General features: G+C 37.7%; 2 protein-coding genes across 2 annotated transcripts; one reads left to right on the top strand and one right to left on the bottom strand.

The window, feature by feature from the left end:
- Positions 1-834: 834 nt before the first annotated feature.
- LOC137265631 (cytoplasmic dynein 2 intermediate chain 2-like) lies at positions 835-11,265 on the bottom strand. The gene is made up of 12 exons (XM_067801064.1): positions 11,120-11,265; positions 10,397-10,481; positions 9,942-10,080; positions 9,120-9,199; positions 8,418-8,470; positions 7,803-7,984; positions 6,607-6,746; positions 5,694-5,773; positions 5,270-5,451; positions 4,030-4,187; positions 2,889-3,097; positions 835-2,233 (listed from the first exon to the last, which is right to left on the bottom strand). Exons 1-12 carry the CDS (start codon positions 11,176-11,178, stop codon positions 2,104-2,106), a joined length of 1,497 nt encoding a protein of 498 aa, XP_067657165.1. The 5' UTR covers positions 11,179-11,265; the 3' UTR covers positions 835-2,103.
- A 176-nt stretch (positions 11,266-11,441) lies between these two features.
- On the top strand, positions 11,442-15,598 carry LOC137265401 (protein FAM136A-like). Its single transcript, XM_067800801.1, has 3 exons — positions 11,442-11,550; positions 12,492-12,632; positions 14,035-15,598. The coding sequence occupies exons 1-3, from the start codon at positions 11,467-11,469 to the stop codon at positions 14,230-14,232; spliced, it is 423 nt and encodes a 140-aa protein (XP_067656902.1). The 5' UTR covers positions 11,442-11,466; the 3' UTR covers positions 14,233-15,598.
- Positions 15,599-16,118: the final 520 nt, after the last annotated feature.

Genomic DNA, 16,118 nt, shown 5'->3' with positions numbered 1-16,118 from the left:
AGTTCTACAGCGCACAGTCTCCAAACACCAATCATTGCAGGTGGTGCTCAAACAGAATCTGATTCTTATTACCCCAGATAACCCAAGCTGCCTGTTAGCGCTAGAAGGTAATACTCACATGACGTTTTCCATTTGGGTACCGATTTTCTGGTGGGTGAACAGAGGCAGTTTTGAACAAACTCCCTTGCCTTAAGTGAGACCCGAAGTAGTGGGGCAGGACTGACATCCTAGAAACTCTCAGGAGTCAAGCTGCCAAACACGGTCACCCATCCAAGGACTGTCTGAGATTGACATGATAGCTTAACTTCAGCTGATTTGAGGCCTGAGCGCTGTGGACAGGACGACATGCCATATCACATCACAGATACATCAGATACACCATTGACTGCTGTCAAGATATGATGACGTCATGGCCTCCAAACCATGTCCACCCAATCTATGTATGTTCAAGGAAACCAATATAAAATCAGACTCTCCACATGGTCACCTTGATCATACATAATAAAGACCAAGTATTGAAAAAAAACCCATACAATTTGTTTCTATCTTTATAACTCGCTGAAGTTTCAAAGAAAATGTTTCGTGTGACTGTTTCATCAAACTGAGAGAGTGAGTTTAGTTTTTGCCATGCTCAGCAATATTCCAGCTATACAGCAGTGGTTTGTACATAAACGAGTCTGGGTGACAATCCAGTAATCTACAGCATGAGTATCAATCACAATTCACATATGATGATATGTCAACCATGTCAGCAAGCCTTACCATCCGATCCCAGAGAGGAGAATGTCACATGGGCTTCTATTCACTCGAAGTAAATAATACCACAAAACATAATGGATCTGAGAAGATATATTTAAGGTAGTTCTATGAAACATGATATTGTATGAAGTGATTCATGGAAAATATCACAGACATTATGGACGGGTTGCACAAACTGTATGGATGTAAATGGGAATAGAACAATCCATACCCACAGAGATTTCTAGCCAAACCTTTCTAGCAGGTTAGTACCCAAATGCTGGACAACTACCCACTCGTACCTAAACAACAGATGACTCTTCCCAGATATGGTGAATCTACCCAATGAAACTACAACTGACTTGAAACTATATTAAAATAGTTCACATTAAGACACTGCTGTCATTAACTGTTTCATTAAACAAAACATTGTGATTAGTGTGTTTGCATTTTGAGGTTCTCAGCTAGCCTTTAACATGAAAATAAATAAATTTGTATAAAATACATTTTCTTATGAACAAAACATGTCAAACAAGAGAGACAGAAATACTCATTTTCTGTTGGTTAATCTCCATGGATATGGATCCACCTAGGATATACATGTATTTGAAAGATTGTACAGATCTACTTATGCAATAAAAATGCTAGATGAATTTTCCAAGTGAAAAGCACTGACAGGATGTACAAAACATGAGATTTCTTAGGTAAATGAGAACATTTCCTGATGAAAACATACATGATTAACTTAAAACATCATTTTGCTCAACTTCAAATTGAAGCTGTATGAGGCATTACAATTCGGGTGTTTGAGTCAGTTTAAACCAGCTAGAACACAATTTTGCACTACTTGTTAATGCAACTTTGTCAGATCTTTGAAATGACGGTGTAAATATCCACTATGAATACCTGACTTTGGTTTAATGCATGCTCACGATGGGATACAGCAGATATGGGCTTCACACATTGTACCCATGTGGGGAAATGAACCCGGGTCTTCAGTGTGATCTGTGAATACTTTAACCACAATGCTTCCCCATTGCTCCCAATATCCACTATGTACTATCGCCATTCTCAGATCTAATCTGGTTTTATATTTAAAGTCCTTGAATGGCAAGGGATACAGATCAAAAGGGAGAATTTATGGATGTCAACTTATTTTATTAAGAGGAACATAACCTTTCGGGGTATAGTCATATTTTAATGGGTTAAGACAATACTCCGAAAGGCTGTTAACATCCAGAAATTCTCACCTCTCTTTATACCTGTTACAATAATTTTTAAAACTTCTTCCAGAAAATGTAACACATGTAAAATATGGCCTGATGTTAGATGTTCACGATCCCCCTTACATTTTAACGACAGCTCTTAGTCAGCTGAAGTGCTTATGAGATTACTGAGTTGATCATTCTCTCTTGGTAGTTGTGTAGTAAGTTCATCCCCCAGTTTCCAGATCTTGATGTAGCCAAGTCCATCGCCAGTTGCCAGAAGATGGCGCCTGTGTAAACAAAACTTATCATTATGCACAGTAAATACTTGATTGGTTGTATTTGATAATCACATGAGACACAAAACTCCACAGCTGACACATAATACAATAAATATCATGCCCAACACTGTTTTGGTGAGAAGTGGATAGAATGAAAAGAAACAATTGACAATGTGACTGAACATGAAATGCTAACAAGTTGGTCAGTACTAATTTGAAAATTCTTGATTCAAACCACCACATATATTTCAGATGAAAACAGTATACACACAAAAGAAGTGAATGAGTTTAGTTTTGTCTTGTTTTAGCAATATTCCAGTAATATCACAGGTGGGGACACCAGAAATGGGCTTCATATATTGTACTCATATAGGGACTCGAACACAGGTCTTCAGCATGACAAGCAAATGCTATAGCCACTAGGCTACCCCAAATACTAAAAGAGTGTTACTTTCATTAATATCATCGTCAGTTTGAAACTATTTCAGTCTTTACAGGTAGTGGTATTTAAACTAATGCTGTCAGCTTGGACAACTTTTTCCATACACTTGCACAAATATGATCAGAATTTTGAAATCTGTATGAAGTTGGCTGAAATTGAACTTCCTAGCAACAGTTGTTAAGTTGCAAAAAATTCAGTTTTAGACTATGGGCAAGTACTTACTGGTGAGCATTAAACTGTAAGCTGTACACAGACGTCTTCTTCATTCCTGCCTCCAGTTTCTGCAGAGGAGCCAGATTACCCTCACGCAGGTCATACACCAACAGGCTGCCATTCTCACTCACAGTGGCCAGCACTGTTGGCCGGACAGGTGACCACTTGGCCCCATACAGGTACCCATCACCTGGCTCAATCGTAAGGATTGGTTGGTCCTGTAACAATACAATGTTGGAACTATGAATAGTTGTTAGTGTGAGTGTGTTCTCCTGAGATGAAAAAAAAATTGCAAAGCTATTCCAAAAAGAGACTGAAAGTAAGTTGTTGTCAGATACATTTGGAATAGTGGGTGGATAAATAAACAGTCAAATAATACAATACAGCATGCCTTTGTCAGCCTGTAAAAGTGTCTGCCATTAAATGTTATACATTTCAGACCACAGAACTGAAGCTGTGAGGATTCGCAAAAGGTTCAGTGATGAGCATAATGCAAGCTGAAGATGACCCTGATAAGACATCCATCCAGTATTGAACTGTCTGATTTTCACTTTCAAATGAATGTATAATTCAAAATGAAATTTATCAACTTGTCATATGTTTGTTGTAATTATTCATTCATTTGTAATATTCTGAGCTTGGAAGTAAAACCATGTAACAGGTTTTCCTGTGCATTGAAGAACCCGACTGGACAGTGGCATACAATAACAGCGTTGGAAATAAAAGCCAGCTGTCCACTGGCCTTAGGCAGGCAGATCTCATGTCAGATTCATAAGTTTTGAATGTGTTTGGGTCTGTATGGCCTGAAGATATTTTATATGATGATCTATTTGTCAGAATAGGTTGCAAATTTTTTCAAAACTCCTGAAGTCCTGGCGTAATTTTTCAACGCTCTCTTAGTGCCACGACTATTAGTGCCATACATTAACATTAACTTTACAACTATCTGAGTTCTAAGAGAAAATCTAGGCACTGGTCTTAATGACAATTTGAAAAATTTGTTTCATTCCACACACTGCTCCTTTATTGGCTTATACTTTGTCTCCAAGCTTAGGAAGTGTCCTATAGCTTAGTGAACCTAGCTGACAATGTACGTATTGTATGTACGTACGTATTATAAGTGTAGCATTACGTCATTGTTACTGTGTACCTGTAGCATATTGTACAGTCGGAGACACTGGTCCATGCCAGAGCTGAGGAAGGCATGTCTGTGATGAGGTGAACAGTCTACTGAGTACACAGGACCATGGTGAGGGTTAAAGGTGAAGGTGACTGGGGATCGTAGGGGCACAGAGGAGATCACATGACCTGATGAAAGAATAATGAACATTCAAAATATAATACAAAATGTTTAAATTGACAAATTACCTTACATCAAGTATACACATGTCTACATCAAATGGTTTTCAAGAAACACCAAAAATGGTGACAACTATTCTAAATTATATTCAACACAGATATCGATAAAGCTGTGTGACTTTATCAAGAATATGAACATTAATAATGAACAAGTTCAGGTAGGTGAAGCCGTGATTCTTTAACAAGAAGGATAATTAACAAATTTAATACAAGTAAAATTTGACTGTCTTTAACTCTTACCAGTATAAAACAGGGAAATCATTGCACTAATGAAGTGGGAAATTAAGTCCTGGACTACATGAGTGAAAAACAAACCAGTTACCTTTTCTTCAGACACCTATAGCCTGTCAAATGGAATCATCACTACTGACACCAAGATTTTAATGATTGAATTCACCTCACTTTTATTGATACCAAAGAGATATGTGCTCTTTGTATCCAATGATAAAACAATAATTCTTGAACAATAAGTTTATTAGGTCAATGGATTATGAACATACTCCAGCGGCTTAAACTGTGAATAGGTTGATGGACTATATGACAGTCATACATTGCTGTCATCACAGTTACCATCCGACCCGTGAAGGTCCCGGGGTACAATAGGCCTTCAGCAACCCATGCTTGCCATAAACGGCAACTGTGATTGTTGTAAGAGGCAACTAACGGGATCGGGCGGTCAGACTCGCTGACTTGGTTGACGCATGTCATTGGTTCCCAATTGCGCAGATTGATGTTCATGTTGTTGATCACTGGATTGTCTGGTCCAGACTTGATTATTTACAGACCGCCATCATATAGCTGGAATGTTGAGTGTGGCGTAAAACTAAACTCACTCACTGACTCAGTTACCATCCATTACCTTTCCATTGTATGATAAAGCAGTGTTTGAAGTTAGGCATGAAGTTCAAGGAGTCCTTGCCGTAACACAAAAATGTTCACATTTTATGAGTTCCTAGATTTAAATTGACTCAAGTACCCCAGAACCACTCAGTTTCTAACACTAAACAGTAATACGTCAGAAAATATCTCACTTCCAGCAGGGTTTCCCTGTGCATGCATGGAGCACTTGAACACACAACCACTCTCGGAACCAATGATGAACATGTCCTTGTCCTCTGCGTTGTATGATAGACACGTCACACCAATCTCTTTGTCAGCTCTCACAGACCGGGTCTTCATACTCCGAGGTAAACTCTGAGCCATCAACACAAACCTGTTGGATAAAAACATGAAAGTAGTAAAAATCTTCAAGGTCTGCTAAACCAGAGATACTAACCATAACATGTAAATTCATGACATATAAACCTTACTCATGTTCTACCATCACAATTCAGTCTGATTGTGCATATGTTCTCATGTTCTGTAGGTATCAAATAAGATGGAAATTACAAAAACATTGCAACCAATAAATATAGAACAGAATATGTGAGGGGCATCATTCTTTAGTCAACTCACCCATCAACAAGCTTCAGTTTCTGCTTCTTGGAACTCATTGCCCAAATCAGAATCTTTCCATCCCCACTGGCACTGATTATCTGTGAAATGTAAACATAAAAATAACACATCAATGTAGCATGCAGGATATTAGATCCAGGTACGCCATAAAATTTGTGCTGCTTCCAGAGTGTCAGAACACTTTGTCACTACAGGACAACCAGTCATGTTTGGAGCTCAGATCAATGAACCTCTCCACTACACACCAGTTAATGTAACGTGGTATATTTTAGTATGGCTATAATGATGTATTGAACTATCAATGGACTGCAATTGTTGAGCCTTCGAAAGCAATTCATCCTTGATATCTCCAGGGTATACGTTTCGATAAATCTCCACTAAACCCTGGATGCATCTATACCTCGGCCCGATGATTTCATAACCTTCCTTGGCTGGCTTTCTATCCAATCAGGTGTGTACGCTGGGAAGTTGAGAGTACCAATGACAGCTCATGTTCCCTTTTTAAATTATCTAACCGATTAAACTGGCAACATAAATGATGCAGACGTACTCTGAAAGAGGTAGGAGGAGTTCATGCATATTTTGTAAACGTTTTGTAAACGTCAGTTTGTTTGTATGATTTCCCAAAAATCTGAGTAGCACTGCAGACAAGCCTTCGCAGTTGCAACCGCTATCTTTGTTGACACTTTGTTGGTAAGTTCAGTTGTAAACGGCAGCCTGGCTGATTGTCTACTGTGAGAATGTGGAGCCAGCAAAGAGAGGTAATAAAATTATCAGACTGAGATGTAGATATCAAGGATGATAGCAATTAATCAATGGTTGATGCAGGAATTTCAAATGGGCATTGGTTGGTTGGCTGGTTTAATGCAAAACATCAACTTTAATTTAATCTGTACATTAACAAATTTCTGACCTGATGCCTCCTACTCTTGGATGCGGGATCTGGAATCCACTTGACTTTGGTGACCGGTTCCCTGTGGGCATCGTCTCCAATACCAGATGTTGCTATTAGGAGGTCATCTTCTTTGCTGAGATCCCACACCATAACCTCACCTTCAAACATAAAATACATGTCATGAGGGTCTCATGACTGCAACTACACACTGATATATAAAGGAAGAGATTAAGTAGAAAACTGAGACAAGCTGTGTCATTTCTTCAGCATGTATACATGGTCAGATACTATGGAATAATTGGTAAACCAGCTGGAACTAGTCAAGCCGTAAGTTATGAATACAAGTTGCCATTTAGAAAGTGGTCAAATGTAACAATGCTATGATTACAGTTTCCTTGTAAAGTTCTGATTCTAGTACTTTAGTGGAGTCAGTCCCATCTGTGATTTGGCACAGGCACCATACAGGTTTCATGCAGATTATCAGTCACAGTCTCTATAGGGGTTTTTCAAAATACTTTCAACAATTTTAAGGAACTATAGATTCACATACACAGATAAATAATTGAAAGCACCCAAGGTTTGTCCAATGTAGTTCCAACCATTGAAGGGAAATAACTCTTAGCTATAGCTGCACTGGGAAAGTTTTACTTCACCTGGAGACTCATCAAATGTCACTATATTTACATTATTTTGCATTAGTTACCTGTAAAATCATAACTTGACAAGTCCCTCTAAATCAGGGTCCCTTTTAGGGCAAATGACTAGCATCTAGGGCCTTTATAGGGAAATGTCCAAATCTGAGACTTTTTCAAGCACATGCGGACCCTGTAATTGCCATGATGCATCAAGAGGTAACCTACAATATTCAACATGACATGATATCATTTTGAAATTATTTCATCAACTAAAAGTTTGATCTTTTGGTTCATTTACAATCACCCATCAACACCTTGGGCCTTAACACCTCTTATCGTCCTCAAGATGCAGTAGTATTATGATTTGGGTTGTGCAATTTAAATACAAATTCAATCCTCAAAGTTGTCCTTTGTTTGTCAACATGCTTAGTATAGTAAGATCTGTATCCATGGAAGACCTTATCTTGAATATGAGTATTACATGTACATTCTAATTCTTCATCTGCTACAGTTTCTATACCTTGAAAATACTGATAAAAGGTCAATAAGATCGAAACAGGATAACGTTGCTTGTCTCACCATTAAAGTTTCCCCCAGCTATCCAGGCTGGGTTTTCTGGATGGAATTCAAGACACATGATACAGGAGGAAGAATCAATGACTGTGTCTGGTTTGTTGACGTTGAGAGATCGTTTGTCAAGGTTCCACGTGGCTACTGCAGCTTTGTGTGTGCACCAGTCTTCATGGTCGTATCTCCCATAAGTAACAGGGTCAAGGACATAACTGTATCAGCTTCACTTCATCAATATTCACATATCAGTAACTAAGACACTGCTTCCCTGTTAGTTTCACTAGTGTAACAGCTATTTTAATTTTTGTCAATATACGTAAATGAAAATGTAAGTATCAGTCTGCAGGACAGTCAAATTTTCGAAGTCTGAGACTAGACAAATGTCTTTGGGGCAAGGTTATGTCAACATACATGAGTAAATGTGCTGAGACTTTTAACGACATACTAAACAGTACTTTCAAGAGTTCATTACACGTGTAGAAAATAGTTTTACCGGTACTAATCCGTACCTCTGACTGTATACTCAATGTCCATCTCAAACAAAAGATATATACACATATGTAAAATTATGAAACAGAATATCAACTTTATCAGGAAACTAACACAAATACATAAAAAGGATATGTTCCTGCTATCACTGAACCTGTACAATTCCAGGACAATCCTGTGACTTGGAGCTGTAAGAAAACATGAGACATTATAATACAATCATATGAGTGAGTGAGTAAGTAAGGTTTTACACAGCTTTTAGCAATATTCCAGCAATATAACGGTGGAGAACACCAGAAATGGGTTTCATACATTGTACCTATGTGGAGAATGGGACCCGGGTCCTTGGCGTGACAAGTCAATGCTTGAACCATTAGGCTAACCTACTGCCCCTACGATCATATGACCATTTGAAATTATGAACACATTCTGTGAATGAATGCTGTTAAAAAGTAAACCTGTAGCATACAAAAAAGCAAATATCTACCTGCAAAAAATGTGAGAGAATTTTCAGCCTGTGTGAAATGCTTTTCAGTAAAATAGGCAGAATTTGGCAGAATAACCACTAGAATGACAGACCAAAATTACTAAACTCTAATGCTGCCATCACAAGCATTCCAGACACATCGATCATGGCAGGCAACTCCAGAAATGGATTTCACAATGTGGGGAATGTGTCCCCAGTAAGCAGTTATCTCAAGCAGAAGACTACACCATTGCTACGACACAAAATCAACCAAGTCAGTGAATCTAACTACCCGATCAGTTCTGTTACCCACCACTGGCATCGGTATCAGAGATATAAACTGTAACAAATCTGAACCCATTTTAAAGTACCTCTTCACTGAGTTCTGCATGGCCAAGTGTATGGACACAAGTGACTGCGGCTCCTTCATTCTCACTACTTGTCAAGAGATCTGAAACATGAATCAGTAACCTTGTAAATGTGAAAATATACATCTGTTTTAAAAAACCTGGCAGATGACATAAGATGCCACACTTATACATACCACATCTCAAAATGAATCTTGAACAAAGAGATATCATATCAGAGCAAAAGGTTGGTTATTATAAAACTGCTTAGGAAACATTTCAGGAAGGGTCCTGCTCTAGAGAAAGATCTGTCACCATATGACTTAGTTCTAGTTTGTGGTATTTCAAGGAGAGACTGATCTCTTGAGTGGAGTGATCTAGTTGGGTGATATGGTGTCAGGAGATCTGACAGGTAATTTAGCGCAAGATCGTGTAAGCACTGGTAAATAAGGATCAGGATTTTGTAGTCGATTCTAAAGCAAATTGGAAACCAGTGTAAAGTTTTGAGGGCAGGTGAGATGTGATCAGTCCTGTAAATTTGGCAGATCAATTGTGCGGCTGAATTTTCTGCCATCTGTAACCTGTAGAGGACTTATTTTGGCATACGATACAGCAAGGAGTTACAAAAGTCCAAGTGGCATGTGTAACATGCACACAGTTGTGAAACTGCTTCAGAAACATTGGAACTATCAATAATTGTGTAACAAACATTAATACCAGTATAAATGCTAATGTGATACAAATATAAAATTTTCAAATGACATGGAGAAACAGTTCCGGACACATATTTGTTGTACCCATATCAAGAGCACATGACTGTTCCTTAAATGTCAGTCATTAACCTACTATCAAAGGCATGACTCTTGAGGTTCTTGGACAGTGCTGCAACTATCAGAGGTTCAACTCGTTGGAGGAACTGATGCAGTCTCTGTGAATCTGTCTCAGCAAGTCGAAGTGCTCTGTCACGCCCGTCATCGGTTTGTGTCTAATTAAAACAGGAAAGGCAAAAGTCAATTTCTGTGAATCAATATTGTGAAATACAAATACAGTCTGCAAAATCAAAGGGCAGTCTCAGGGACTAAGAGTAAAACTTTAAATACCTTTGGATCAGTCACTAATTTCAAACACAAAAAATTATATCAAACTTTATTATTAAGAAATGAACCAAGCCAAATGGTTCTGTGATCCTACATATTTTGCCAAAAAAGTGTAACTATTACCTCAAGATATCCTTATTTAATGTACAGTCAGTAAGTCTAAAAAAAGGAACATTATATATTTTTGTTCATAAAAGACAGTACCCCTTCATCATTTCTTTCTATGGACTGACATCCAACCTCTTCAATGAGTAAGTCACTTGTTTGGCAGCTGTTGTCAGACACATGTCTGCAAAAACACCAAAAACAGTTATACAAAGTTATTAGTGTCAGGAGGTAATGAGAAAGAAGAATATATTTATATATGGCCTAATAAATAATGGTCGTACTGAACGAAGATTTGTGATCTTTTTGATTACTTTACTGTAAAAAAGCGGATATATATATATATGTATATATATATATATGAACGCAGTCAGCAAGTACTTGAAAGTTAAGACCAGTACAGTCGCCTCTTATAACAAGCATGGGATCCTGAATAATGCAACACCTGAAAAAGATCATCTAATCAGCTACTGTTCATCTGCCAAAATGCCATAAGGGTGTTATAATTTGGTAATGACGGGAAAATGAATATCCTACAGGATAAAGGTTAGAAAAAGTGAAATGCAGTGTCTTGCAGAATCCTTTGTTGCAGCAAAGTCGCGATGCTTTCAAAGTTAATTTTAGCCTTTTGTAGTTTAGTTGTGATTTTTTTTTCATTTGAAACTCTCAGTGTCATATCGGAACTGAATGCTCACTCACAGCTCAGCTTGTCATGGAACTTGCTACTTGAACTAACGCCTAACAACACAACCAACACAAACCATACTAGGCATGCCAGTAATTATAATGATTAACAATGACTTAGCCAAACCAACAACATACCTCTCCTTTTTCCAAGATGATTTGAATTCAACTGGATCAAGATTTTCGTCAGTAAACATGCTGATATAACCCAATATTTTCTTGACAAGAACGACGCACAGACAGACAAATATGCGTCGTCTGCTTCACATACCCGCAGTGTACTTCCTGTTTGGCTACATAAAATATTTGCACCGTTGCCTTTAGAAGGAACTAAGTTTTCTTAGTTCATTAAACATAGTTCTGCTTATACTATGAGTAAATGTATTTATGTATTCTTAATAATAGCTTTTGATAAAATTTGTTGACAAAATAATCCAATGAAACCGGTATTACTATTTCCTCCGTTGCCCTTAGCATCAAACAAAATGGAGGACATCCAAGCACGTGTGCAGAAAGCCGTTCATGAATCTGTTGCCAAAATCGACATAGAATGTCTGCGGAAAATGCAGGTACATAGACGTCTGTCTCAAACGTATCGTAAAATTTCAGTTGATAGGCAAACCAAAAAACATCCTCTTTGAGCTTTGAATTTAAGGCAAAGCGTACGAAGTGGGCGTATTTTAGATCGTTGCAATTTGCAACTGAATTTCCCAAGCATCTACGTATTAACTGTGAATCACAGTTCTCAAACTAATGATATCAGACAATGGAATGTATAAATGAAATGCAGAAAGCTACAAAAAGTCAATAACGTTTCAATCTACACATTTCTTTGGCCTGAGAATATAGGCAATCTGTGAAACTGACATAAAACATACTGATGTCATTGAGGTACAAGATGAGATTTTCTATTTCCTTGATTCAATGACTGGCGGTATAATGACAACCAGGAAATCCAGCTGATTGAAAGAATAACTCTGCATTACATTTTGTCAAGTTGATGCCCTTAGATACACAGACTAATTATTTTGTCATTAACTGAAAGAAACGACTGAAGGAGTAGTGCACTTTATCATGTTTACTGGGTACATGTTTTTGTAATTTCATTTGTCATGTAGGAGATCATACTTGCATTGCCAGCTTTAAACATAGCTAGACAACTGAGTTAATCTTATTTGCCAATGCTGTACTAGATGGCCACAAGATCTGTCAAAAGAAATAATCAAATGTGCAAGTACAGGGCAAAAAGAAATTTGTTAAAATATATGATGTTTCCTCATCTTACTTTTAGTGTATCCCAAGATAAAAAGATACCTATATCTTCCTAACAACTAACCCTTCAGGAGTGTTTTGGGAAGTGTTTTCAAAAATTGGAATGGGGTGTTTGGTCAGAAAGCGGTATTTAATCATATTAATCAAAATGTTCATAAAGGGTTGCAAGAAGTGGAAAGGAGATACAATGGCTAATGATCATGATGATACACTTTACATGATTTTTTATCTTTTACAGGCAGACATGCATAGATGCAGTGTAAAATGTTGTGAAAATACCAAAGCAGGACTTGAAGAAACACAGAACTGTCTAGAAAAGTGTGCCATTCCTGTGAATAAAGCTCAGAACTATCTTCATAAAGAACTCCAAATGTTTCAGGTGAGAATTACCATTATGTCAGAGAATCATGGCCAAACATAAAAAGGTTGAGAATTTATAAGGTGCAGAAGTTGTCCCTGCTACCATCATCACAATAGTGACTAGACCAGTTGAGAAGTCTGGTGAAGCTTGCAATTTTCAAATGAAGTACATTTCAGCATATTAAAAAACAATGGTTAACGTGCAACACATTATTTTTATATAGCACTTCAAGTACATGCAAGTATTCCATTTCTCGTATTAACATGGGTTGCCTAACGAGTAAGTTTAGCATTGACAGACATATGACACCAGAATCAGGGTAATCCTTCAATGTATGCTGCCATGGCTTTCCCTTAGTGAATTTTTGATCTCCAAAAGCAAAGTATTTCAACTGGATAGTGTTGAGGTTGGTATTACATAACCATAACCTTCCTGACTGAATTCATAGCTAACTTTTACATACAACTTTTGTTTTTAAAGAATAAAAGTAACATTCATTAAGTGACTAGGACAGTCAGAGTCTTAATTCACTGTATTTATTGGCTACAGTGCATTTAATGAAGTATTCTGAATATAAAATCCTAATGTATGTCACATGCTTAGTATAACATTGGGATTTTCTGATTCAATGATGGCTGACCCTAGCAACCACATGCATTTTTCAAATTGACGTTTATGAAAAAACACTGGTGAGGAATTGTGGATAAGGAACTATTTTTTGTTTTTGCTTATTGAAATTTCAGTATTTTGGTAGTGCTTTAAAAAATTAGGTTGTTACCCTGGCACAATTTCCACGAACTGTTTCATTGTGTACAAAAACAACTTAACCAGGCTTCAGAATAACAGATCATTGTACTGAATCATTGTTTTCCATATAATAAATAAGCTGACATCCATAAATTTCCTGCCTCATGAGCACCCACTTCTCACTGTCATTCAGAGACTTACTGTTCAATGACATGCAAACCCTCTAATGTTGTGAATCCCTTTCAATCATACCTTCATATGATCTTCGTTAATCCCAGTTACATGTATGTCTGTCTGTGCAATAGTACTTCACACTTGTTTTGCGATGGTGGGGCAGCCTAATGGTTAAAGCGTTTGCTCGTTCCACCGAAGACCTGAGTCTGATTCCACAAATGGGAATAATGTGTGAAGCCCATTTCTGGCATCCACTGCAATGATATTCCTGGAATATTGCTTAAAGGCCGCATAAAACCATAGTCAATCAGTCACTCTTGCTTTACAAAGTTATAAGAATCTTTCCCAAAATATCAAAATATGACGCACAAATTGTCGCCCATGAATCATGTTACCTTTTCTGATTGCGTGACTGTACAATAATTGCACTGGCTGTGAAAGTTGTTTTCAAATACTGGATTAGTGCTGACTTCAGGATAAAATGAATCAACTGTTTCAGGACCGGCTTCAGCGCTGTGCGATGGACTGCCAGGACAAAATCCGAGACAAAGTAACAGCCAACACAACAGAGGCAGAGGCCAACAAGTACCGCTCAGAGCTAGAGGCATGTGTAGTGAAATGTGGCAATGTCCATGTTGACATGCTACCAGGTATGATGAAGAAAATACAAGGTGTTTTGAACAAAGGACAATACTGATGTGTATACACCTTAGCGACACATCATTTAATGTATAATGACTGTAAATATAGTTAGAAGTGTGTGATGAATGAGTGATAGCTAATCGGATGGTATTATAAGCATGATAAGTGTTATGATAAGTTTGGTGAAAGGTGAATGTTTGAATGCCAGGTAGGATGAAGGATTTAGAGGTTTCAGCTTGTCCTCGATGGATGAATTCAAGAATTATTTTGAGTGATAATTATACTTTTAAGGATCATATACTTGTGACAAACTTTGGAAGTTTATGTCTGATTTCAGTCATAGGGCTTGGCATTTATTGTACTAAGTTATGTTGTAGGTTATCCCCAGTTGTTGGGTTATTGGTTGAAATTATTTTGAAGCAGAATGATAATGATTGATTGCCTAGTTATTACCTAGGTTATGTGTTGGAAATCAGTATGTTCCAAGTTTTGAAATAAAAATTACCATGGTAACATGGGCAGTGAATGAGGTGAAAAGGTTTGTCAGTGCCTGTTAAGTTACTTAGAGTAAAGACTTAAAGCATGTTTTAAACTTGTCGAAAGGAGATGTTTAAGCGGAAAAGTGGATGCTTTAGATAACATTGTAATCATCCCAGCAGTTCATGTTATTGTTTGTCCATTGTCATTTTTGTGTAGTTTCTGTTCCATCAACACTTAATATCAAGCGTTTACTTCAGTGTTTATCTTGCATGTTGAATATTGCTCTTGGTTTGTTAAATAAGAATTCATCCTACACATTCAGGGTTTGAAACATATGAGTTGTTGAGGTGCCATAGGGACCCACCGACATTAGAGGTTGCAGGTCCTGACTCAACTCTGGTGTAACTTTACTGCAAGGGTTACACTGACTCCTATACCGTAATGTTCACTTACAATAATTGTAGCACTAAGGTTTTCTGCACAACCCAAAGTGTTGTTTATTGTGACAAATTCATTGACGTCTACATTTATGTAATGAAGCTGCCACAGGCCATTGGCAGGCTCCTAATTTCAACACTGTACTCATTGATTGTATTGACCTTGGAAATTTGATGCCATATCATCAGGAAAGGACGCACATGCACCATATTTAGTCTTGCCATGTTAATTTAATGTTAAAATATTACTGAATAAAGCCAGTATTGTGAGCCCTGATCTGACTGGTGGGAACAGGTTGCTTCACAGCCTCTCCACCTGCCATTGTCAAAGCTGTACTGCAATCTGTGTCTTTGTCATGAGGTCTGGTTTTGCATTTGTTTTCATATATAAATCACTGCCAGTTGCATAGTTGAAGGAAGTGAGGAGAATGTACAAAAGAATTTTTATTTTTTGTATTCATAATCCAAGAAAATGTGTTATTAAATTTTGAAATAGAGAAGAAAGCCCATCTTGTTTTTATTTTTATGTTCCATGTTTACATCTGACTCAGAATAGCTCCATGTTATTTCAGTCAGATGGACATGTTGGCCGTCTAACGTGGGGGGGGGGGGGGGGGGGGGGGGAGGGGTGGAGGGGCGCTAGTATGATTTGAGCACCTGAAGGGCTGGGTATATGTATTATACAGTCAAGTCTTGTGAATACGACAACACCCGTTGCACATCAGATTGTTGGATTGATGAGGATGTCGGAGCAAATAATTGAGACTGAATTAAGTTTATTCATTTTGTTATCAACAAAAGCATCCGATGGAGCTGATTGTCATATAAACCCAGGTCAGATTAACAAGACTTGACTGTATGTGGTTTTAGCTCCAGTCTATATATTGACAGAAAACCAAGAGGTTAAACCAAAGTAGATGAGGGTTGTTACATACCAGTAACTAGCTGGTGCTTCAGAATAAGCTTTTTCACATGGCTTAAGCAACAAGATAGTATCTACTTGCTGCTGCTGCTGCTGCTGCTG

The sequence above is a fragment of the Haliotis asinina genome, chromosome 15 (genome assembly GCF_037392515.1).
Source record: "Haliotis asinina isolate JCU_RB_2024 chromosome 15, JCU_Hal_asi_v2, whole genome shotgun sequence".
Classification (NCBI taxonomy): Eukaryota; Metazoa; Mollusca; class Gastropoda; order Lepetellida; family Haliotidae; genus Haliotis; species Haliotis asinina.
The sequence above is the reverse complement of the archived record's forward strand: the minus strand, read 5'-3'. Positions and strand labels throughout refer to the sequence as shown.

Excerpts from the sequence above, each read along its gene's own strand:
- LOC137265631 (XM_067801064.1), bottom strand. The coding sequence starts at position 11,178 with ATGTTTACTGACGAAAATCTTGATCCAGTTGAATTCAAATCATCTTGG. Across the intron at positions 4,188-5,269 it reads ACAGGGAAACCCTGCTGGAA|GTCATGTGATCTCCTCTGTG; the intron begins GTGAGATATTTT and ends TTCTTTCATCAG. Across the intron at positions 2,234-2,888 it reads TTACAGTTTAATGCTCACCA|GCGCCATCTTCTGGCAACTG; the intron begins GTAAGTACTTGC and ends TTGTTTACACAG.
- LOC137265401 (XM_067800801.1), top strand. The coding sequence starts at position 11,467 with ATGGAGGACATCCAAGCACGTGTGCAGAAAGCCGTTCATGAATCTGTT. Across the intron at positions 11,551-12,491 it reads AATGTCTGCGGAAAATGCAG|GCAGACATGCATAGATGCAG; the intron begins GTACATAGACGT and ends TATCTTTTACAG. Across the intron at positions 12,633-14,034 it reads AAGAACTCCAAATGTTTCAG|GACCGGCTTCAGCGCTGTGC; the intron begins GTGAGAATTACC and ends CAACTGTTTCAG.